This window comes from Herpailurus yagouaroundi, unplaced genomic scaffold (assembly GCF_014898765.1).
Source record: "Herpailurus yagouaroundi ecotype Mexico unplaced genomic scaffold, PumYag 180, whole genome shotgun sequence".
Classification (NCBI taxonomy): Eukaryota; Metazoa; Chordata; class Mammalia; order Carnivora; family Felidae; genus Herpailurus; species Herpailurus yagouaroundi.
This window is the reverse complement of record NW_024412411.1, coordinates 22,379,314-22,405,234: the sequence shown is the minus strand read 5'-3', so window position 1 is coordinate 22,405,234 and position 25,921 is coordinate 22,379,314. Positions and strand designations below refer to the sequence as shown.

Genomic DNA, 25,921 nt, shown 5'->3' with positions numbered 1-25,921 from the left:
GCCAGTTACCTTTACAGGTTAAAAAAATGCTTTTTATAGGATGTATAAAAATCAAGTTTTAGTAAAAGAAATATAAACTAATGGAAATGTTTTTGTGATTATTTCTCATATCTTGGGCAAGCTGACACTGGAATAATTAAATCTCTTGTCTTCTAAACATTAGATAGCCATCATTTTTAAACCTGTGGATATTAAGAAAGGGACATTTTCTCTGCAGACATAGTTTGTGAAAAGTGCTAACAGTACACACAGACTTTAGAGATTTATTGCTCAAAGTATACATTATTGACTATACATTGTTAATGTTTAGAGAATATACTCAAATCTTACTCAAGTATTTCAACTTTTGAGTATACAGGATTTAGGACAACTCGAGTCTTGGAATAAGAGGTGTTTGATGTCTCTGATGACCACATAATTAAGTTCCAATTAAATTTCATAATAACTAATTGCATTTTTTTTAAACGTTTTATTTATTTTGAGAGAGAGCAAGCACATGTGCGAACATGGGAGGGGCGGGGGGGGGGGGTTGGGGAGAGAGTCCCAAGCAGGCTCCATGCTGCCTGTCTTGAGGCTTGATCTCACGAACCGTGTGAGATCATGACCTGAGCCAAAACCAAGAGTTGGATGCTTAACTAACAAAGCTACCCAGATGCCCCTAATTGTTCTTATTTTAAATGTATTTATAAAAAAGGCCATCCAACTGAAATAGTGCTTCTTCATTAGAAATACTGATCATGTTAAATATAGAGGTTCTTCTTAAAGCTATTGAGTCAGAGAATTTTTATAGAAAAATATGATCTTTTTTTTTATAGGTAAGCTGTTTACGTTTTTATTAACCGAGCTTTAATGGAGCTTCTGTTTTCAATGTCACATTGTGATCGAATTTTCCATGCTATTAATTCAACCTGAAACATTGGTTCAGATATTTATTTATTTTGAGAGAGAGGAGGAGAGAGAGAGAGTCCACACACACGAGTGGAGGAAGGGGCAGAGAGAGAGAATCCCAAGCAGGCTCTGTGCTATTAGCACGTAGCCGCACAATGTAGCCAGACTTTGGGCTCAAACTCATGAACCATGAGATCATGACCTGAGCCGAAATCGAGAGTTAGATGTTTAACCGAATAAGCCAACCAGGTACCCCTCGTTCAGGTATTTAAGTGGAACTCATAAAACACTGTTTTAGGAAAAAATCTGTGTCAGATAATTACTTTCTTATGCTATGAATTTTAACTAGTTGCTTATTGATCATGGTTTTCTTTAATTGTCCATCCTTATCAGTCCCTTGAGATCATAATAATACTGAATATAGAAATAGTATGTTGTTACTTGAGTTTCATCCATAGTCAGTTTTATTCTAATGATTCCTTTTTGGTTTAAACATGAATTGCAAAACAGAAGGGGCACTTTGGTGCCTCAGTCAGTTAAGCATCCAGCTTAATTTCGGCTCAGGTCATGTTCTGTCAATTCGTGAGTTCGAGCCCTGCATGGTGGTCTATGCTGACAGTGTAGAGCCTGCTTGGCCTTCTCTCTCTCTCTCTCTCTCTCTCTCTCTCTCTCTCTCTCAAAATAAATCATAAACTTAAAAAAAACAACGTTTTTGTGTGTTTTATTGAAAGCATTTCTTGTTATTTTGGTCAGCTCTGCTTCTTAACTACGTGTGTGACATTGTACAAAAGTACATAACCTATCTGATGGTTGATTTTCTTGTTTGTGAAATCAGGATAGTACGTGAGCCTGCCTCACAGAACTGTGGTTAAGGATTAGAAGACACACTGCGTGTAAACGGTCTTAACACAGTGTCTGGCATGACTTCATACTTAGGAAGTCATGATGTTAATTCTGTCTTGAAATTTAGAAACGATTTCTGTTTACTTGTCTCTAGTACTTTGCAAGAGGCACACTGAACTTTGTGCCTCTTTACCCTCTGGGCCATTGCACGTATTTTTCCCTCTGCATCAAATTTTTTTCTTTTTCCTGTTTTGCCTTGTGAATCTTACTCATTCTGGAGGTCTTGATTCAAATGATATAGCTGCATTTGATATTTGCACGTTATTTTCAACCTTCTCTGAGAAGATTGATTCATTTCTTTCCTGTGTGTCATATTCTCTGTTCTTCCCTCAGGTGGCACTTCCCACCTTAATTTTAATCATTTGTTCTCACAGGCAGGGATCCTGTCTTATCATTGGGTTTTCATGGCCAGGTCCAGTATGTCAGACAGCTAATATTTGTTTCCCTGACAAGAGTTACCAGCAGAGTAGATACTGGACCCTATGCTTCTTGGCTTCCTACCCAATACTCTTTTTATTCTTCACCTGCTGTTTTTGCGACAACTATCCTGCTTCAGAAAGCAGCAAAAGTGCTGTAAGCATACATCCCATTTGTCTCACAGACTATTAAAAAGGCATATACCTCAGGGCTGAGATTTAATTAAATCAATAATTTTTATAGTTTCATCTAAGACATCCATGAGTGAAACTGGCTGTCTTTTTGTTTTGTTTTGAGCTGTGCGTATGTGGTGGTGACTGTTGCAGAGTTCCAAGCCGCTGCCTTGGTTTGTAATGAGGAACTGGCGATTTTACCCAGAATTGCTTTTGTAATTGTCAATATAGTGGGAAAGGTAAATAACATCTCGGTGTTATGAAAGTAGGTTTGTCCCTGAACATCCCTTGAAGTCGTTCTGGAGATCCCCAGAGGTCTGAAGACCACCCTGTGCTGTAGGAGACGTAGTACTTGGAGATGTGGAAAAATACAAGCTTTGAGGAGGAGACTGCAGCTGTCAGTAGAAATGCCATGTTTTTGCCTCAGAATGCCCGAGCTGATTGTTGATACGGTTTGGCCATTCCGCCTCCACTGAGCCAGACTTGCCATAAATTTGGGTACTTTAACACTGTAATGGAGGCTACTGTTTTTCCACGGACTTCTTTTTTCTAGGAGAAGAAATCAACTTTGGGAAGTTAATCACAAAACCTTCAGAAGGCACAACTCTAAGAGTAGAAGACCTTGTAAAACAGTATTTTCAAACTGCGGAAAAGGTAATTTCTTAATTACAGTCTACATTTTGAATAATGGCTGTCTTATGATAGCAGACTTGAATTTGGGTCATGTATAGTTGATACTTGAAACGAGGGGCGCCTGGTTGGCTCATTCGGTTAAGCACCCAACTACTGATTTCAGCTCAGGTCATGATCTCACGGTGGTTTGTGAGTTCGAGCCCTGCATTGGGCTCTGTGCTGCCAGCAGAGGCTGCTTGATACTCTGTCTCCCTCTCTGTCTGCCCCTCCCTTGCACACGCTCTCTCTCACTCTCCCTAAACAATAAACACTCAAAAATAAATAAATAAGTAAACGTAGAGGATTCTCACAAGGTCTCTATGAAGTAAGTAGGGTAAGAGTGAATTATACTCATTTATAGTTACTCTACATTAAGAAAAATCAGTGCTTGATGGTATTATTATTGTGGCTATTGTTGTTGATGTTGTTCTGTTCTTCCTTCTTTTCTCTACCGAATGTTTCTGAATCCAGGATTTACTTTTCTTGCATCTGGATGTAGTTTCAGAACTCGAGGAATATAGCCACGGGACGGTGCAGCTACTTTTTTTGGCATGAGTATATGTCACTTTAAGATCTGGCTGTATTCGTTTCCTATTGCTGTTGAAACAAGTCTCCACAAACTTAATAATTTAAATTAACACAGATTTATTGTCTTAGAGTTCTGTAGGTCAAAAATCTGACACCAGTCTCACTGGCCTAAAACCGAGGTATTAGCGGGATTGTGTGTTCCTTTTTGGAGACTCTAGGGGAGACTCCATTTCCTTATCTTCTCCAGCTTCTAAAGGTGTCCACATTTGTTGGTTCACAGCCTGCTTCTTCCACCTCCAAAGCCAGCAATGTTCTATTTCTCTGGCCGTTTCCTGCCAGTTCGATCTCCCTCTCACCCCCTGTTGTGATTACACTGGGCCCACTTGCATAGTCCCTGTAACCTCCCAATTGTACGGCCAGCTGATTAGTAATCTGTAAGCTCAATTATCCTTTGCCTTATAATGTACTCACAGGTCCCAGAGATTAGGATGTGGACATGTGTAGGGGCCATCATTCTGCCTGCTGCACTGGTTAACCTAGTCTCTTAGTCATTGGCTACCATTTCAGGACCATTTATCCCAACCACTAGGGCCTCTGCATTTCTTCCTGTCTTTTACACGACTCCTGTATCTGGTTTTTACTTGGCTTTTTCTAGCCCTGAATATTTGTTAGTAGGCTTAATTACTGCCCATTGTTTTGTTTTGTTTTCCCTTCAATAACTAGATAACTTTTTTGTCTTTTTCCCCTGGTAACATTAGACTATAATTTTTCTTGCTCGTATAGAATTATTTGGTAAGGAATAGATCCTGATTTCTGCATCCAGTGGCAGTGGTTTGTACCTCTTTTATAGAATGTGCAGCTCTCACTTCTAACCGAAAGGGGAATGGGCGAAGCAGTACAAGAATTTGTGGACAAGGAAGAAAAAGATGCCATAGAGGAATTAGTGAAATACCAATTGGAAAAAACACAGCGATTTCTTAAAGAACGTCATATTGATGCCTTAGAAGATAAAATCGACGAAGAGGTAACTCATTTGGGGTGGATAAGTCTAATTGGATACTCTCTCCTTAAAAGTACCTCTGACTTCCTTTCTGATAGACCAGTGTTTAACCTCTCTGATGTGTTTAGTTTCCTCATCTGTAAAATTGAGATCGCAAAATGAGAATTAAAAGTAGGGAAGGCCTGGAACAGAATCTGAAACATGATTGCTACCCATTAAATGTTAACTTTGTTCCCCATGGATGGCATCTTCTCTCAAAGATCATGAAAATGCTTTAAGACAAACCGGATAGGGTGAAAATTTCTGTTCTGATTTTCAGTTTTTTAGTAAGCTTTGAGATTTTGAATTTCATCTAGAAAATGCTTTCTCTGTAAGCAGAAAAACAGTGGAAGAATCAAAGGAAAAGCTCTAAGTTTGCATAGAAATTGTTAATTTTTGCATGTCTCAAAGTATCAAAAAATCAAAATGTACTGACGTGGAGAAAATATTTGTACATGGGCAGAAAAAAGGTTGATACTCAATGTTATTGTAGTACCTTTATAATAGTCTTAAGAAAAGTAGTACACATTTCATAGAATAATGAACAAAGACATGAATAAGTGGTTCACAAAAGAAATACAGGTAATAAGCGTATGAAAGTGGTGTTTAGCCGAGGATAATCAAAGAAACTCATGTATTTTGGGGGCGCCTGGGTGGTTCAGTTAAGTGTCCATACAACTCTTGATCTCACCTTGGGTTTTGATCTCAGGGTCATGAGTTCAGGCTCCACGTTGGGCTCTGCACCAGGTATGAAGCCTACTTAAAAAAAAAAAAAAAAAAAAGAAAGGAAAGAAAAATGAAACTCAAATGTAGTTTTTATTTGTCCAAGTGACAGCAGTTTGAGGAAAGTGTTTCCTATGCTGCTGGTAGGGGTGTCAGGATTGAGCTACTGCACCGAAAGGCATTTTGTCAGCGTGCGTCAAGAGGCTTAAGATTTGACCTTTAACTCAGCCCTGGGAAATTTTCCCAAGACGACAGTGAGATAGAGATTTGCATATGGAGTAATTTAAGTGTTGTCTGCAGTGGGAAAATTTGGAAAATGTTTTGAAGTAAATGTTGGCACATACATACTAGATACCATGCAGGCATTAAAAATTACACTTTTGAAGAGGATGGAAAAATATTTTCAGTGTTATGTGGGGAAAGAATTCCGAAGATTTAAAACTACATTCAGAATGGTGCCAGTGAGTTTTTATTTTATATATGAGTGTGTGTGTGCATGGAAAGAATGAAAGAAAATATTGCAAACGTTATCGGTTGTTATATTCAGGTAATGGGACTATAGGGAATCATTTTCTGTATCTTCCAGATTCCCTCTAAGCAGAAGAACAAAACATTATTTTTAAAACTCATTCCCTTTCACTTTGATTTTGGTGCTTTTTAGTCAGTCAGCATGGTTCTTATGATGTCAGTATGCAACTTGTAATGTTCCATGCCAAGCACTTCAACAGTCAGCATAAGTATTCCACATTCTAAAATCACTCACACTGTGACGCTGGGTGTATGGGGTTCATAAATTTTTGGCAGGAATGCATTTCTCAATTAATTGCCAAAAATTAAACATGACATCCGGCCCAAATGTAATTGTAAAACTGTGAAACTCCTAGGAGATAATGTATGAGAAAACCCAGATGATCTTGGGTGTGGCAATGACTTTTTAAATACAACACCAAAGGTGTGATCCATGAAAGAAAGGATTAATAAGCTGGACTTTATAAAAATGAGAACCTGCTCAGTGAAAGACAGTGTCAAAGGAATGAGAAGACAAGCAACAGATTTGAGGAGAAAATATTTATAAAAGATAACATCTGGTAAAGGACTATTCAAAAAATATAAATAACTGTTACAAGTCAACAGTAAGAAAATAGGTAACCTGATATAAAGATGGACCAAAGACCTAACAGACATCTCACCAAATATGTACAAACGTCAAGTAAGTTTATGATGAAAACATGTTCTAGGGGCGCCTGGGTGGCTCAGTTGGTTAAGTCTCCGACTCTTGATAGGCTCAGGTCATGGTGTCACAGTTCTCAGGATCTCACGGTTCTGACCACGTAGAGCCTGCTTAGGATTCTCTCTGCCTCTCCCCCGGTCACGGGCACATGTGCTCTCTCTCTCCCAAGAATAAATAAGTAAATTAAAGAAAAAAAATAGGGACTCCTGGGTGGCTCAGTCGTTTGAGCGTCCAACTTCGTCTCAGGTCATGATCTCACGGTTCATGAGTTTGATCCCCGTGTCGGGCTCTGTGCTGACAGCTCAGAGCCTGGAGCCTGCTTCAGATTCTGTGTCTCCCTCTTTCTCTACTCTCCCCCACTCGCACTCTGTCTCTCAAAAATGAATAAACATTAAAAAAGTTTTTTTTAAAGAAAACATGTTATATATCCTATGTCATCAGGGAAATGCAAATTAACAGTGAAGTATACCACTGCGCACCTATTAAAATGGCCAAAATCCAGAACCTTGACAACACCAAATGCTGGTGAGGATGTGGACAAAAGGAATGCTCACTCGTTGCCGGTGGAAATACAAAGTGGTACAGTCACTTTGGAAGACAGTTCGGCAGTTTCTTAAACAACTTAATATTCTCTTACCATATGATCCAGCGGTCATGCTCCTTGCTATCTACCCAGAGATGCTGAAAGTGGTACGTTCACATAAAAAGCTGCCCAGAGATGTAGATAGCAGCTTTATTCATAATTGCTGCAACTTGAGAGCAACCAAGATGTTCCTCAGTAGGTGAATGGGTGAGTAAATTGTGAAACATTCAGACAAGGGACTGTTGTTTAGGACTAGGAAGAAACGAGCTGTCCATCTGTGAAAGGACATGGAGGAAATTTAAATGCGTATTACTAAATGAAAAAAACCAGTCTGAAAAGGCTATAAACTGTACGATTTCAACCATACAACATTCTGAAGAAGATAAAACCATAGAGACGGCAAGAAGATCAGAGGTTGCAGGGGCTGAGTGAGGGGCAAGAAGAGGGATGAATAAATGCACAGAGGATTTTTAGGGCAATGAAACTCTTCTATATGATACTAGTAGATACATGTCATTACACACTTTTCCAGACTCCTAGAATATATGTCACCAAGAGTGAACTGTAAACTATGGATTTCGGGGGCCGCCTGACTGAGCCTGCCAGGCTCTTGATCTCTCTGGGGTTGTAAGTTCAAGCCCCACGTTGGATGTAGAGGTTACTTAAAAAGAAAATCTTGAAAAAAAAAACAAAAAACTACCGATGGACTTGGGTGATTATGATGTGTCAGTGTAGGCTCATCTGTTAGAACAATGTCCCAATTCCTGGTAGGGGGAACATTGATAATAGGGGAGTCTGCATGTGTGAGTCAGGAGGGTATGTGGGAAATCTCTGTACCTTCCTCTCAATGTTTCTGTGAACCTAAAACTACTCTTAAAACAAAAACAGAAAAGCAAAAAACCATCCCCAACCTGGAGAGATGTCATGACTCCTGAGAGGGAGGGTGCATGAGGGATGGGCTATGTATTAGCTAAGAGTGTGGACTCTGGACCAAGTGACCTGTGTTCAAAATCAAAACCCTTAGTACCTGTGTAACCATCAGTAAGTTTTTTAACTACTCTCCACCTCCGTTTTCTCATACGTAAAATGAGGATAATGACAGAACCTCCGTCAAGGTTGTTGTGAGGATGAAAACAATATGTGTCAAGTCCTGGAGCACTGCGGGCACACAGTGCCCACGCAGTATTTTTACTGACTCATTTCTCTTGCATGAGTGACTTAGCACTTTTGGTAAGGCACATGCCACCTAGAGCACTATTACATACTGTGCCATTTTCAAAAACAATTTTATCCCCTCTCCTGAATCATGACAGACACTGTCATTTCTTTCAGCTTAAACAGCAAATAAACCTCTTCAGTCCCATTTCCCTTTAGCAACTACTCTACTTCATTGGTTCTCTCTTACAGCAGAATTGCTTCAGGGTTTTCTGTATTTGCTGCCCCGATTTTTCTCCCTCCCTTTTCCCTTACGTCCATCGTCCAGGTGGGTTGACCCCATCATTCCAGTGAAGCTGCTCATTGAGAGTCACCAGTGACTTCTCTTGCTAAATCCACTTGTCAGTTCATCTTAAATCTCAGTTGAACTCTTCTTGAAGCCATTTTTTTCTTTGGCTTTGGACCCCACAGTCTCCTGGTCTTCTTCTTCGCTTCCGTTGTTTTTGTCATCTCTCCACCTCTTTTGTTGGAGTCCCTAGAACTCAGTCCTTGGAGCTCTCCTTCATCTACATACTCCCTTTATAATCTCATCTAGCTGCCTGGATTTAAATTCCATCCGTTTGGTGGTGACTTTCAAAAGTCTAGCCCAGACCTCTCCTCTTAGCTTAAGATTTCTGTGGCCGGCAGCCTGCTAGACATTTCTACTTGGATGCTTAGTAGACCTCTCCAACCGCTAACACTCCCCAGTCTGAATTGCTCTGTTCTCAGCCTTTACTCTGTGTCGTGTCCCAGTAGAAACACCATTCTTTCCGTTGCTCAGGCCAAAAACCTTGAAGTGATCCTTGACTCTTCCCGTTATGTCCCTTGTGTCCTGACTCTGTAAATGTCCTGTGGCATTACTGCAGAATACATAAAGAATCTGCTTCTCACGCCTTCGTCACTACCGGTGGTCCAATCTGCACTGCCGTTTCTTGATTAGATTCTTCCAGTACCCTCCAAACGCCTCTCTTTTTCTACCTGTGCTCTTCCTCCACCCCCCATTCTCAGTTCACCTGCCAGTGATCCTAACATATTTCAGATCCAGTCACTCCCGCCTGAAGAAAAAGCCCCTGTAGTTTTTCACGAAGCCCTGTTCAGTCTGGCTTTCCCTTGTTTTTCCCATCTAGTCTGCTTGAGCCACAGCAACCTCCTTGCTATTTGTTACACACACCATGCGTACTTCTGCCCCAGGGCCTTTACAAAACACATTGTTTGCTTTGATTAGAGTGTTCTTCCCTAATCATTTGCAAGATTCATTTCCTTCTACAATCTTTGTTCATAAATTACCTTCTCAGGCCTTCCATGGTCATCCTATTCAGATGTGACCTCTCAGCATTGCTCATCCTCTTCCTGCTTTATTTTTCTCTGCATACTTACTGTCTTTTGCCAGGATTTCACAGATTCAGATATTTGAAGAACTCCAGACTTCACTGAGCATTCTTCATCTAAGGTGTGTTTTTTTTTTTTTTTAAGTTTATTTTGAGAGAGAGAGAGAGTGGGGGAAGGGCAGAGAGAGAGGGACAGAATCCCAAGCAGGGTCAGTGCTGTCAGCGCAGAGCCCCACAAGGGGCTCAAACCCACGAACTGTGAGATCATGACCTGAGCTGAGATCAAGCGTCAAACGCTTACCCCACTGAGCCACCCAGGCACCCCTAAGGTTTTTCTTTAAAGGCAAAGGATCTAGTGCATCAAGAAAAAGTATGGGCAGACATTAGGGACCTGGGAGACCCCAAGCATATATAAGCTCCCCATGTCCTCAAATCCACACAGTGGTCCCTGGATTGAACACCAACATCTGTGCAAAAGGTCCCAGGAGATCTTTTATACCCCTCTGGTCACATAGTCAAGCCACGCTTCAAACCTGGTTGTGCAGGTTGAAAACCATCAGTAAATAAACGGCCCCAGCTAAAGGCTCCCCAGAGAAGAGCCTAGAGTTTTCTGTCTAGTTGTAAATTAACTCAATCCAGTCCACCTTCTAAAATGCAATAGAACTTCTTATTTTGTTTTCATTTATTGGCTACACACACATACGCACACACACTTGCGTACACACACAATTGTACTCCTGGGGGACAGAGTTTGTAGCTATTTTGTTCACTGGTGTATTCTCAGTTCCTGGAGACATCTCAGCTGGACACATAATGGGTGCTCAGTAACTAGATGCCAAATAAATTATTAAATAAATAGAGCTTTTCTCTAATTATGTAACTGTACTATAAGAGCCTTGTTGAGCAACAATTAAAAAAAAATCTCTAGTATCCCTCTTGGTTCCAGGACCATTATCAGCCAGTGGTAAACATTCAGTAGTAAAGTGATCTTTAGAGGCCCACCTACTTCGCATTACCATTTCAGAGAGCCTCCTGAATCTCTTACACCCAAGTGCCTAAGAATGATTTGAGCCATATAATAAATATTTCAAGTCTCTGAAAGAAGAGATTTTTGTTTTTAACTATTTTACTGAAGTATAGCACCCATAGGTATTAAAGGACTTTTTCTTCTGCAGTTTGATAGACTTTTTCAGTGATCTGGAACATTTCAGCAGGAGGTAATACGGTTTTGCTTAGGGCCTATATAGTACAATTCTGAAATTTTAATGTAAATCACTAGAAAAATATGATTTTTTAGTCAGTGTTTTGTGAGACAAAACTGTACTTATATTTCCAAGTTTTTTGTTGTAATAGAAAGCATTTCTTTTTTTTTTTTTTTAACGTTTATTATTTTTGACAGAGAGAGAACAAGCAGGGGAGGGGCAGAGAGAGGGAGACAAAGAATCTGAAGCAGGCTCCAGACTCTGAGCTGTCAGCACAGAGCCCGATATGGGGCTCGAACTCACAGACTGCAAGATCATGACTTTCAGCTGAAGTCAGCCACTTAACTGAGCCACCCAGGCACCCCTAGAAAGCATTTCTTAATTGTAGCACATTTATATTTACATGATAGGAATAAGCAACATGTTTGTGATTTACTCTGTTTTAATACAGGTACGCCGTTTCAGAGAAAGCAGGCAAAAAAACACTAATGAAGAAGATGATGAAGTTCGAGAGGTAATTTCTGCTGTAAATTCTTGTGCTTATATGTCAATTTAAGTTAGAATGACTAGTAGGTTTGTTTATAGAGGAGTCAGTCCACAGGACCGAGGTTTGATTGATAGGACTGAGCAGGGATTGGCCGAGAATAGCTGCCTTTGATTTACACCAGCTCACCCTACCAGTATTCTGCTTGCTGCCATTCCCTTTTTTCCCTTTTGCTCTCCTCTAAAACTGATTTAGTTGTGTGGGAGCAGGGGACATAGGCAACAAGAGCCCTTATTAATCAAAATAATACATAACTGTGATCAGAACATCTTAACCAGTGTAAGATGAAATCTAACCCTACCGAGCTGGTATTATTTTGGGTAAAAAGGAAGAAACATAGGGTCTTGCTAGCAGTATTACCATAGGTAAATACACAGTGTCCTCTGGGCTTTCTAAAATGTTGAAATGGGCTTGATCACCATCAATGCTGTCTTTCTCAATCTGCAGTTTAGAACTTCTGGTTAACGACCATTTACTTAAACTTTGGGCCTCTATGTGGTACTTGGTGAATTCACTATTGAAACATGTTTTTCTGTTTTCCCATTTGTCCCTCGTGTTTTATGGTTGCTATGTAGTATTTAAAGGTTATCTTATAACTGATTTACTATTGGGACTTTGTCTTGATTGCTTTCATCCGTATCTCTTACAACCTCGCCGTCCGTCCTACTGGCATTAGCAATACAGATGTGGAAAGCATGTGGTTCGTGTCCACCAGAGACTCACTTTAGTAGGTGAAGCAGATGTATGTAGAAAGAAAATTGTTAAACATTATCATGACCGGAAGTGTCATCCTCACTGAATTAATACAACTATCCTGCTAGTCCATTGTCATTTTCCTAATCAGAACTGCCCCTGACAGGTGGTGAGTTGGAAGGTGCGGAAGCACTTGACACATCCCTCATATTAACTTTTACAAACTCCACTGTTTTCTCAGGTACAAGCAAAAAGGAATTAATGGAAACCCCACCCCCCCGCCCCCATCACCACCACCCTTTAAATATTTTTTGCCTTGTTTTAAGCACACTCCTTAGGTAAAAGTCAATACCTGGGATACTAAAAAGGAAAAGAACCCTGCCTAAGGAGATGGGGACTCTGGATTTCCTTTTTTTGTCCTCTGAAAAGGAGTCCATTTAGTGGTTGATCTAGTGATGACTACTAGGTAATACGACACAGCCTTTAATGTGAAGCAATTTTAGATCCTGACATAGGAAAGATTAGTTATCAGATAATTCTTCAGTACCATCTCTAAAGGCCGTTAGATAGAATTTTTTCTTTTTTAAATACAGTTTCTAAGTCTGCATCTGATTTACTTCAATATCTGTCATACCATACTGGCTACTTTACATTTTAAGCTGATCCAGTAATGCATCTTACGTGGAATATTAAGGAGTAGGAAAGTAACATTTTTGGTGTTATTGTGGTTTTCTTTCTGTCTTCCTATAAAAGTTTGATGACCTGAACTTATGGTGGGTGGAGTTGCCCCCCCCAAATTGTATCCCAGTTCATTAGAATATGTAGTAATGTGAAGTGTAATAACTCACTTAGTAAACTTTCTTTAGATATGCAAAGATAATCTTCTAAATGCCTAGTTTTGTGAGTTTCACTGGCTTCTTCGCGTTGTAAAAGTTAGCACTATCTCCATCGTGTAATACAGGAGATTTTACAACATAAACTAACGTTACTAGCAGTAGGGCCAATACTGACTACAGGTTTTTCCTACCTCCTGCCTTTCATTAATAGCCTACAGTAATTGATCAGAGAACTAAAAACTACCACCATCCACTAAATTTCACATTCAACACTCCCGATGTCAGAGTCACTTCTACATGAATGTAGGAAAAAACAGAACACATGGCCTACTTTGTTTTATTCATTGCTGCTTTCAAGGAGAAAGGGCAAATGGTATTTGTGAAATTTTTATTTATTGAGTTTTCTCTAGGTGTATCACACTATTTCAGTTTCCATTTCACAAATGAGACTGAGACCACAGTACAGGTTACCTGGTGGGGTGAAATTTTACCTTCAAGTCTAGACTTTTCCACCATACCACGTCCTATCACAACTCTGTATCATCATGACATTAATACAACTCATGGCAAGTGAATGGCTAAAAATATAAAATTTCTGAAAGTTTTTGATGTGCAGCACATGAAAATCACTGTTCCTAAAAAGCACAGGTATAACTGCTTTACCGTTTACAAGATGGTTTTGGGGAGCTAAGAAGAGGAAGCTATAGATTAGGGATCCCTTACCACATTTATGCTTGTATTCATCTACAGAGTTCCGTTCAAGTAGAAAAGAGTTTGCTAAGTAGCAAGAGTGAATGCTACAGGAAAGAAATGACTCCTGATTCTTGGATCATGTAAACTTAACTAACCGTTTCAATTTAACAGATTACGGAAGTATTTCTGGGCACGTCCTTTGTGTTTGGAGCCACTAAATTCAGTTTTTCATTAACCTTTTAAAAAATAAGAGTGAATATTTTATACAAGGAAGGTAATAGTGGACATGACAGATGGCATTTGGGAATTTTTCAAAAGAAAGCACTTTTAAGTTTTGATTTTTCGGCTGTATTTTAAGACATTAGCAGGTAATCGGGGTTTCCTAAGTATTTGTTAGCATTGCCATAGGATGTTATAAATTATCTTCCTTCAGGATACTGCTTAGATTTTGTAATGGAGTTTGAGACTTTCCCAAGCTATAACCTCCAGCCATGGGGGTTAGCTTAAATTATTTAAACAAACAGACAAAAGCATTAGTCCTTCCAAGAGGCTTTAAAGGCTCTTGTGCACATTGGAAAGCTCTCAAGTATTTTCTTTAAATATAAGTTCACAGTTAAATAAAAGGCCAAACAGTGGATATTTGAGGCTTTGCAGGCCATCTATGCTCTTTGCCACATATTCTTCTCTGTGTAGGTGGTGGCTGTTTGTTTTGTTTTGTTTTGTTTTTTCTGATTCCCTCTGCTCCCAACAAATGTTGGGAGGGCTGAGGATGCTTTATTCAAACAACAATGTCAAATAACCCAAACTTCTCACTCTTGAAAAAAAGAAGGGCAACAGCCACAGTTTTAAAATCTGGCCTATTTAAAAATCAATGCCACCTTTGACCTAAGGTGCTTCCTAGCCACAGCAGCATTTTCAGGGGAGGTCAAGAACTATGGTTAAAGTCCAAGAAACAACCCAAAACAAACCCAAGTAAGTGGAGACAATTTTCTGCATCACTACCACCAGCACCTGTTCAGAGTATCAGGTCACTGCCTTTTACAGCAGGTTGGTACAAAATCCGTGCCGTGAAAATCCTCAGCCACCCGGAGGAAAAGGTACAAAAGGAATTATATTAAAACAATGACAGACTTGGAGGAAAAAGAATTAAAATATTTCATCCAAAAGATCCTTTGTTTTGCCCTTGAGCAACCTAAAAAAATGAACTGTGTTTTATATCCCCAAGTAAGAGAGGTATTTCCTGGAAGCGATCAGTGCCCAGCGCTTGCAGCCCAAGTCCATGTATACTCCTGTTCGATCAGTCCCAATCCTGAAGCCACAAAAATTCCTCTGTTAGAGAAAGGGAAAAATCCGTATCAGGACGAAGCTACTGAGGAAGAGAGGAAGGCGGGTCTTCAGTGGGAGAACTGCCTGCTGTCAGATGACTTCCTGCTGATGTGTTTGAAGATTCTGGACTTCTCGACCTTCCTGGCTTTCTGGTAGCCGAATCCACCGCCTCCTCCTCTCTTCTTAAGCTTGCCGTCATTGCTGTTCACGTTCAGATCAACGAAAGGAGGCACCTTGAAACCAAAGGACAGAGCAACCTGAGGCAAATTTAAGTTATTAACGTTAAAGATCTGTTTGAGAGAGTGAGAATCATATGCTCGAATGTAGGACTTATATGCTTCCTGGGCTGACTTATGAAGGAAGTAGTTCTTTTCAATCAACTTTTCAAGCTGAGACTGAATGTCAGAAATTTTGGCCCAGGAAAACTCAAATTCACTTAATGGAACCTTGGATTGCCTCAAGTAACGAAGGAAACCCAATTCTTCAGGACGCAAGATGAGCAAGGCCTGCCCTCTTCCGTTCAGGCCTCTGGCTGTTCTTCCCACACGATGAATATATTCCTTGGGGTCATCTGGAAGGTCATACTGCACAATCCAGTCGACTTCAGGGATATCCAGCCCTCTAGCCGCCACATCTGTACACAACAGTATCCCTGAATCTGCATTGCAGAACTGGAAGAACGTGGTTGTACGCTTATTCTGCTTCTGCCTTCCGTGAATGGCCAAGACAGGCAAATCGATGTAGTTCAGCAACTCGTAGTGGTATTTCACGGACATACAGGATGAAAAGAAGACCATCAGTTTCTTCTTCCGGTTCTTCTTAAGGAATGTAAACAGGAGGAGGAATCTCTTTTCGGAGGGACAAACAACATATCCCTGCTCAAGACCATCCACTGTTGCATTAGCTTTATCATCATCAACACCGACGTACAATGGCTCCTTTTTCAGAGAAATCCTTGCCAAGTCTTCAACTTTTCGAGTTTGTGTGGCGGAAAAGAGCATGGTCTGCCTGCGAGTTGGCAGAAGTTTAATAATTTGTTTTAATTCCTCTTCAAATCCAACATCCAAGATACGATCAGCCTCATCAATAACCAGACACTGGAGATTTTTATACATAAACCCTGGGGTGTTCTGCATATGGTCCAGGAGACGGCCTGGTGTGGCCACAATGATGTTGATCCCATTACCAAGTTTCTGTGCTTCAGCGGATCTGTTGCTGCCACCCATTATCAATCCGTATGTGTGAACGTGGTGCGTCATCAGCTCCTTGAGGACGCCAAAAGTCTGCATGGCTAGTTCCCTAGTAGGTGAGAGAATAAGAACGCCTGTTCCATTCCTAGGCATGAACTTTAACTTAACAATGAGTTCAACTGCAGGAATGAGAAATGCCAGAGTTTTACCACTGCCTGTTTTTGCAGCTGCTAGAAGATCCCTGCCTTCCAGAAGTGGTCGGATACTTTTATGCTGAATTTCAGTCATGTTTGTAAAACCCATTTCTTTTATTGCCCTCAGAGTGTTCTCACTGACAAGATCAGTAAGAGAAGCAAATGAAGTGTCCTCAAAAGCTCCTGTCAGTCCCAGGGGTAGGCTGGGCACCTCAGCGTCTTCTTCCTGATCATCCGGCTTCTCCACGTGGTTTTCTGTCTCTTCAGGCGCTTGTAAATCTTCCTCAGACTCCCCCTTGTCTTCGGGTTTTGCTTTTTGGTATCAGGCCCAGCATCACCCACTATCTTCCTCTTTTTCTTCTTTTTCTTTTTTGATTCTGAATTGGGAGGCTGTGTGGCTGCTTCTCCATTGATTATTACGGTAGATTTCTTTCTTTTTTTTTTTTTTTTTAATTTGCATGTTTTCCACTGTTTCTTTAGCCATCTCTCCATTCCGGGCTTCTGACAAGTCCACATTCACAGACCGTTTTAGAGATTTTTTAACCTTCCCACTTCCCACTGTTTCCTCAGACAGTTTCTGATAGGCTCCATTCTGCGTTTCTGAGAGGCTCACATCTGAGGCCACCTGGAGCTTTAAGTTTCGCTGGCGCAATTTGAGGTTCCGTTTATCGATCTTCTTGCGCAGGAGTTTCATGGGTAGATGCGACATGTTGTCGGCGAAGCGACTCCTCTGCAGCGCCACAGCTCGGCTACCGGCTGTGTTTTTTTTTAACAATCCTTTAAAAATGTAAAATCTATTCTTAGTCTAACATGTAGTCCATAGTTTTCCCAGCCTCTAGTTTCCTGTGCTTTACCTGAATCGGAGGCAGAGTTGATCCCCTTCTAAACTATAGTGCCAAGCACTGTCAACAAAGTGAAGAGGCGCCCCATACGAGGAGAGAAGTTATCTGCACATAATGTGTTTGGTAAATGATTAATATCCATAACATGTAAAGAACTCCTAAAACTTGATCACAACAACAAAACGCAACTTAAAAAGTGGATGAAGGACTTAGATATTTCTCCAAAGAAGATAAACGGGTGACCAATAAGCACAAGAAACGTTGCTCAACATCACTAATCATTAGGGAAATGTAAGTCAAAACCACAAAGAGATCTCACTTCACATCTATTAAGATGACCATTAAAAAAAAGAACAGAACTAGAAAATAGTGTTGCAAAGAATATGGAAAAATTGCAACCTTGTGCATTGCTGGTGGGAATATAAAATCTTCTGTGGAGAATAGTATGATAATTCCTCAAAAAATTTAAAATAGAGTAACGTGATCTAGCAGTTGCATTTCTAGGTATTTACTCCCAAGAACTGAAAGCAAGGACTCAGGTATTTGTACACCCATGCTCATAGCATTATTCACAATAATCAAAAGGTAGTAACAGTTGATGGACAAATAAAATGTGGTATGTATGTACAGCAGACTATTCATTTAACCTTAAAAGGAGTGAAATTGTGGGGCACCTGGATGGGTCAGTTGGTTAAGCATCCAACTCTTAATTTCAGCTCAGGTCATGGTCTCATTGTTCATGAGTTCAAGTCCCATGTCTCTGCACAGACAGTGCAGGGCCTACTTGGAATTCTGTCTCTCTGTCTCTCTCTCTCGCTCTCTCTCAGAGTAAATAAAAATAAAATTTTTTAAAAAAGGAGTGAAGTTCTGATACTACAACATGGATGAAACTCAAAAATATCTTGAGTGAAGTAAGACGTAAAAGGATGATTGCTTGTATAATTCCACTTACGTGAGATACCTAGAGTAGTCAAATTCATACAGACAAAAAGTAGAATAGTGATAACTAGGGGATGGGGTAGGGAATGGGGAGTTACTTTTGTATATTTTGCCACAATTTTTTTTTTAAAAGGTGTAATACCAGGATAGGATGTTTTCGAAACTCATCAAAAAAGCACCTGAAAACATTGTCGTACTAGTGGATCTGCACTTAACAATGGTTCTGGGCCTACACTCATGAGGTAAATTAGAATTCCCCAACTAATTCTTAGAAGTAATGTACTTCAAATATATTTGTAAATTCCAAAGTCTGTTGCACAGAAAAGTAGAGTTAAACTATTTTAATGTAATGTTTGAGATGATAAAATGAAGGTCTAGTATTTAGACAAAGGCAAAGTACAAAATTTGGAAATGGATGGTGGGTAATTTGTTCCAAGGAATAATCATAAAAGAGCATATGCATTTTAGATTTTTGCTGGATACCTCTCCATCACTTCAGAGATGTCACCCCAGTTTACATTCTGACCAGTATTTGGGAGTGTTTATTTCCCCACATCTTTGTCATCATGATGTATTACTACATCTTTTGGGTTTTTTTTTTTTTTTCAATTTTTTAAAAATATTTTTGAGAGAGAGAGAGTGTGTGAGCAGGGGAGGGGCAGAGAGAGAGGGAGACACAGAATCTGAAGCAGGTTCCAAACTCTGAGCTGTCAGCACAGGGCCCCACACGGGGCTTGAACTCATGAACCGTGAGATCATGACCTGAGCCGAAGTCCGTCATTTAACCTACTGAGCACCCAGGTGCCCCACTACACCTTTTGATCTTTACAAATCTGAAGGGTGAGAAATTGTCTCTTGCTGTTGTTTTTAATCCGTACTGCCTTTGTTACCAGTGACTTTGAGTGGTTTTGTGTTTATAAATTATTTATATGAGACACCTGGTCATGTTCTTGGCCCCAAAATTTTTGTTTTGTTTTTGTGCCAAGGGCGTTGGTCTCTCTCACATGAAAGTGTGCACACACTCTTTGTGTGGTGAGGGGATAGCATATTTAGGGTATTTGTCATGCAAAAGAAGGGTTTTGGAGTTTGTTCAAATCCAGAATGGGTGATGAATTAAGTGCCTTTTGACCCATGTATAGATAAACATGTGGGGCTTTTCCTCCTTTGTTCTATTTATTGATTTGATAAGTTATATTAAAACATATCCTATTATTGCCCCATCCTTGTTATCACTTTATGAGCCCCCTGATAATGGGTATACCTGATACGGTTTTTCCATATGATCCTGGATTCTCTTTGTTCACTTTAATATTCATAAGTCAGATCCTGTAATTTTCTTTTGTGCATGCAGTCCTTTGTCACTTCTTCAGTACCAATGTTATGCTGCTTTACAAAAATAAATTGGAAGCTTTCTTTATGCTCTGGTACTATGGGAATAGCAGTGGAACGGTCTGTTCTTTGAAGATTGGATAGACTTTACCTGTGAAACTTTCTGGCTGTGGTCCTTTTCAGAGGTGTTGTTCCTTTAATAGTTTTCTCAGATTTTTCTTTGATGTTAGTCTGTTGAGACTGTGTACCTGTTCTTGGATCCATTTAGGTCATTTATTTTTCCAATTACTTAGGATTGAAGAGTATTTGTCAGGATTCTTGAATTTTCTGTCGGTCTTTTTTCCCTCCACTTTCATTTCTAATGGTGTGTATTTGTCTTTTCTTCCTTTTTGTTAAATTAGTGATTTTTATCAATATGGTTTTGCCCCAGAGGACCAGTTTTTAAATTTGCTAATTTGAATGATTTTTGCTTAAAATGTGTTTATGATTGTACCATCGATTTTTTTATACAAACAAATTAAAATATATATATTTTTAATTTTTTAATATTTATTTATTTTTGAGAGAGTGAGACAGAGCGTGAGCAGGGGAGGGCTAGAGAGAGGGAGACACAGAATAAGAAGCAGGCTCCAGGCTCTGAGCTGTCAGCACAGACAGCTCAAACCACAAACCACAAACTTAGGGCTCAAACCAAAAACTGTGAGAACCTGACCTGAGCCGAAGTCAGACAGACAGCCAACTGGCTGAGCCACGCAGGCGCCTTCCCCCTGCAAATTTTTTTAACGATCATTTATTTTGAGAGAGAGGGACAGAAAGAGACAGAGCACAAGTGGAGGGGTAGGGGAGAGAGACAGGGAGACACAGAATCCAAAGCAGGCTCTGAGCTGTCAGGACAGAGCCCGTCATGGGGCTTGAAGTCACTAGCCCTGAGATCATGACCTGAGCTGAAATGGGGCACTCAACCAACTGAGCCATCCAGGCCGCCCCTCATTATTGATTTCTAATAGTTTCCTGTGGATGGGTTTTATTTGTCTAAACTTTTTGAATGCCAGATCTCCTTATTTGCATTTATTCTTTTTTATAGGTTGTAGGCTTTCTTTGCAAACACAGCTTTATTTGTTTCATATGTTTTGTATGTAGTATTTTTATTATTTTCTAGATTTCTACAATTTTAGTTTTGAGGTTTTGAGGCAAGTGTTTTTGTCTTTTTTGTAAGTAATTCCTAATTGTATTCATGGTGATTAGGCAATATAATAATACTGTTAATTATTTAGAACTTACTGATATTTTTCTTAACACCCTATGATATATTAGCTAAACATTTCAGGAGGTCTTGCAAAGAAGTATATTACTTATTTTCAGAGTATAGAGTTCAACATGTATCAATTAGATCTGTCTTATTAATTATGTAATTTAGATCTCCTTTTTCCTTTAAAAAAAAGTACAAGTTCTATGTTCTATGTCACCACAAATACTAAATTAGCAAATACTGAACCATATTGCTGCTAGGAGAAAATACAGGATTAGGTTCCTGCCAACTACTGGTTCCACTTTTGTCAGCTGATCAGTACATAACCTTTTTATGTGTGTTTCTGTTTAAAGACATCTTAATTAATGTATATATTGTAATTCACTAACACTGAACTTAGAACCAGCGGCCCCATAACTCATACCTGAATGCAGCTTATCTAACGACATGTATGTCATCTGTAAGGCACGCCGCAGCCTGCTTGCACTTGGGAGCACTAGACAGCACTTGAGCAGTACACCGAATCACCAACCAAAAGCACAAAAGTGTGGGAAAACATGGCACTAAATATGCCACCAAAAGGACACCCGTTTAAAGTGTGAGAGCAGAAACAAGCAGGCAGGGTGTCCCGTTGTTCATCTTCATTGGGGAACGTGTGCGTCAGGAGACTCAGCATTTTTGCCACTCTGCGCAGGTCCACAGATGACTGCAGAAGTGTCAGGAGGATCGTTCTGGGGGTTGCAAATACAGAATCCGGGAATAAGGAGGATTCGCCATACTTCATCTATGACAAGAAAAATGAGTTGGAATCTTTTTCTATTATTTTTTCTTTATATTTTTTGTTGTGTTCCCTGAAGGTTTTTTTTTGTTTTATTTTGTTTTTTACATAGTATTCAGTGTCGAGTCCTTCATGTAGTGAATTAGCTGTTATCTGCCTTAAGCTAAGATCATCCAACATCATCCTGAAGGTGGATGATCTCCCACAGCCCACTTTACTCCTGCTTCTGCCCTACCTGCTTTGTTCTCATCTCCTCATTTAGCCCCCTCTCCGCTTACTTTATGGTATCATAGAGCACTTAGAAATGTTCTAGCCACCTGTTCTTAGACTGAGAATTTTCTATTCCAAGCAAGAGAGACTACAGTCATGGTCCCTTGAGACGTATAGATCCATTTTAGAGAGCTCTATGTTCCCTGACACTCTTCTCAGCCTTGTTCCTCAAACAGGTCAGATCTTTGTTATATCTGTTAACTCTTCTTCAGAGAGTTTGTGTTTTGAAGTTGGAGCTATTTCTTATTTCATTGAAAGTGTATTGTGTCTTGTTTCTGTTCTCCTTGTTACCTTTCGATTGGGTTAAGGGAAGAGCTCAGGACAGCATTGCTTTTATTTTACCCTATTTTTAATCAGAAAATCTGTTCATTTCAGAGTTAAAATATTTCACTAAACCTCACACCTGTCTTTTTAGACAGTTTCTTCCCAAGTTAAAATTTGCATCTTCTTGGTCTTAAGCTTTTTATTCTTCTCCTGCTTGACATTTTTATAGCATGATTAGTGAAACAGAATGGTGTAGGCAGTTTGACAATATTAAATGTTATCTCAATGACCAAACTCATGACTTAGGATGCTGCATTGTCTGTTAATGTGTACTTTCCCTTCTCTCCCTCTCAGGCTATGACTAGGGCCAGAGCCCTCAGATCGCAGTCCGAGGACTCTGCTTCCGCCTTTAGTGCTGAGGACCTTATGAGTATAGATCTGGCAGAACAGATGGCTGATGACTCTGATGATGACATCACAGCAGCAGCCAACAGAGGAAGAGGCCGAGGAAGAGGCCGACGGGGAAGAGGGCAGAGTTCAGCCTCGAGAGGAGGGTCTCAGAGAGGAAGAGGTTTGCCCCGAGTACTGTCTTTCACACACGTTCAGACTTGGCAGTTAGATGGGAAACACAAGATTGTATTCCTATCATCAGAATTTAAGTGATGCAGTCCTTTAAAACTTTGCTTTTGTAATGCATAAAGTCCATCTTTTATGTAGTTCTGATATGTGTGTTTTACATAAATATTAATGGCCATGTGCACATAAGGTTTTAATTTCTCTTCACTTTTTTTTTTTAAGAACTTCACTATGTTTCTCACACAGTACCTTTTGGATACATTTAATGTCCTATTTACTCTCGCATGTATCAGGTAATGGGCAAATAACGAGCTGCTAAGGAAAATGGCTACCTAATGACCATTGGCAGCAGAAACAAACTCCAGGTCATAAAAATTATTATTTCTGTTACTATCATAAGATACAAATGCCTGCATTTTTATAAAGTAGCTTCTTTTATAAAGTAGCTAAACTTTTATAAAGTACACACATAAAATGTGTGCAGAAAGAAAACTACCCTAAAACAATTTGAGGTTTTTTTTTTTTAATTAAAAAAAATTTTTTTTTAATGTTTATTTTTGAGAGAGAGAGACAGAGCGTAAACCGGGGACAGGAAGAGAGAGAAGGAGACACAGAATCTGGAGCAGGTTCCAGGCTGTCAGCACAGAGCCCAACGTGGCGCTTGAACTCAAAAACTGTGAGATCATGACCTGAGCCAAAGTCAGACGCTTAAACAACTGAGCCACCCAGGCGCCCAAAACAACTTGATCTCTTAAAGCAGTCATTGACATTAATTGCCATCAGTGTAGTAATGTGTCACTGTTTCCCTTAAATAATCCAAATAATGGAAAATTGGCCATCCAGTGGCTTCCTGGTGCATTATATAAATCATTTCTAGGAATATTTTTGAATTGTTTTTATTAAATATTTATCTGGTAAAATAGTATTTTAGTTAAAAATTTCCAGGGAGAGAAATCCTCATCCTCTAATGATAATTTATTTTCATTATCCTTAAATTTACAAAGTATTTCCTTAAATTTTGATTGGAACAGTATAAACCAAATGTGATAGAAGTATATAGTCTTTGAAAATTGATTAGCCTAGGTGTTTCTTGCTATATATGTCTTTGACTTTTTATACATAAACTATGTTTTGACATAACTACATTTCATTTTGGCATTGTTTTAAAAAAACCTTGGCTATTGACGGTATTATATACTGACTGCTCGCTATTCTAACAGGAAACAGTAGTCTGGATACTTCTACTCGAAGCAGAAGTTCAAAGGCTGCTGTGTCAACATCTAGAAATATGTCTATTATAGATGGTGAGTATGGACTTGAAATGATCAGCTAGCAGTTATTTATCAATGTCAACATAGGAAGACCTAGGAATTCGCCATTAGTAAACCTCCTCGGTCTGTGTTGCCATCACTGGGGGGAGTCAAAAGGATTATTAGGATTACAGGATAAATTATTTTTTTAAAGGTCTTTGCCGTTCATCAGAGCTCTTGAAAAGGGTGAGCCTTAAAAATTATTTTTTATAATCCCTTATTTTTGACAAATTTATTTCCTGTTTATAGAGGGATCATGAAGACCTAGAAAAGTGAGTCAGTTGGTCATTGTATCAGCAGTGATCAAAAGAGAAAGAGCTGCTGCTTAATATGTTGTTTACTTTCTTATGCTGCTTTGGTCTGACTCTACTGTTAGCACAGGGAAGTCATGTAATCTGTATTTAAGAGAAATTATGGTTAGGATTCTTTAAACTAATTTTGTGTGTGTGTTATGGTCTAAAATTTGACCTCAACCTAAGGGGACCTATTTTTAATAATAGCATAAAAATATAATAAGCTGTTTTCAAATTTTGAGATCACTCTAAGTTGTTAGTTTTATAAAAGTAACATTGTTTGGGGTTTTTTTCTTAATGTTTGTTTGTCTGTTTATTTAGAGAGAGAGAGAGAGAGAGAGAGAGAGAGAGAGAGAACCAGCAAGTAGGAGAGGGGCAGAGAGAAGGAGAGAGAGAGAATCCCTAGCAGACCGCATGCTGGCAGTTCAGAGCCTGACATGGGGCTCAAACCCATGAACCATGAGATCATGACCTGAGCCAAAATTAACAGACTGAGTCACCCAGGGGCTCCTAAAAGTAACATTGTTAAAACATGTGGTTATATGTTTTTGTTTACCTAGCATTCATAAAATGCATACATAGCCATATGCATTTTATTTATGTTATCTATTATTGAGGTTAATTATTGTCTCATTCATAGCTAGGATTAATTTTAGACAGATTGGAGAGTTGGACTAAATCTTACACAATGAAATTTTATCAAGTGTAAATGTAAACTGCATATATGTTCAAAAGGACGGCTGTATAAAGAGTTGTGAGAGGTATGTGAGTTTAACCACATACTTAAATAAAAAAGACTAAGGTCAGTAAGAATGTGCAGGTCCTCCTAACTGTCCATGTTTACCGGTATTTTAACAATATTAATAGAAGTAGTGCCTCTTTGTAGCAAGGATGTTTTCCCTCTGTACTTACTTTTGGAACTGTGTTTCAAGAAGGATATCAACTACATATGATCATTCAGAAGAAAAACCATATAATAGGAAAAATGGTAGAAGGAACTTGAGATATCTAACCTGGGAAGAATTTAGGTCTTTATATAAATTCAACTCTGTCCTGTGAAAGATAGAATGCGTTTGATTTGTGTAGTCCCAAAGGCAGTGGTGTTAAATATTTTTGAGTTCTGGATTCTTAAGAATCTGATGAGAGCTGTGTCTCTTCTCCTTAAGTAGGTGCTCAAGTGCAGGTGCACTCATTTCCAAAGGATTCTGGGACTTCCATGAAGTTCATCCATGAGCTCCAATAAGGATAGATTGGAAAGACTAGAAGCTTACAGATTTAAGTTTATTAACTGATAAAATGGATCCAGAAGACTTAAGAATATACTTCACCTACTCCCTCATCTTATAGGTGGGGGAGCTCAGCTAAGCAATTTGTACTAGGTTGATAAAGCCACTAACAATAGTCCTCATAATAGCTGATATTTATGAGAGTTACTGCATACTTCTCAACAGCTCTCTGGTTAGATACTTACATTATCTCTCTTTTAGAGAAAAGGAAACTGAGGCTTTGAAAAGATAGGCAACTTACCCACAGTCTCACAACTGGGAAATTTTAAAACTTGGATTAATCCCACATTCCCTAGACTCTAGACTCCAGAACCAGGAGTTAGTCACTACTTGACCTTTGAATCACACTAGTTTAAGCTGTGTAGGTCCACTTATATGTGTGTGTGTGTGGTTTTTTTTTTTCTTTGATAAATACAGTACTATAAATG

General features: G+C 39.3%; 2 protein-coding genes across 10 annotated transcripts in view; one reads left to right on the top strand and one right to left on the bottom strand.

The window, feature by feature from the left end:
• The window catches only part of MRE11 (MRE11 double strand break repair nuclease), a 78,583-nt gene that overhangs the window by 31,658 nt on the left and 21,004 nt on the right, over positions 1–25,921 (top strand). For all 9 annotated transcript variants that reach the window (XM_040489638.1, XM_040489636.1, XM_040489637.1 and 6 more), the window contains 5 exons: positions 2,935–3,035; positions 4,432–4,605; positions 11,333–11,395; positions 22,383–22,599; positions 23,825–23,908. In XM_040489638.1, the coding sequence (XP_040345572.1) occupies positions 2,935–3,035; positions 4,432–4,605; positions 11,333–11,395; positions 22,383–22,599; positions 23,825–23,908 (639 nt within the window). The remainder of the gene's footprint in view (positions 1–2,934; positions 3,036–4,431; positions 4,606–11,332; positions 11,396–22,382; positions 22,600–23,824; positions 23,909–25,921) is intronic.
• Positions 14,546–17,107, bottom strand: LOC121039433 (ATP-dependent RNA helicase DDX18-like). The gene is given in 3 exon segments (XM_040489643.1): positions 14,546–16,669; positions 16,672–16,795; positions 16,797–17,107. Coding segments are annotated over 3 exon segments (2,022 nt in total). The 5' UTR covers positions 17,067–17,107; the 3' UTR covers positions 14,546–15,041.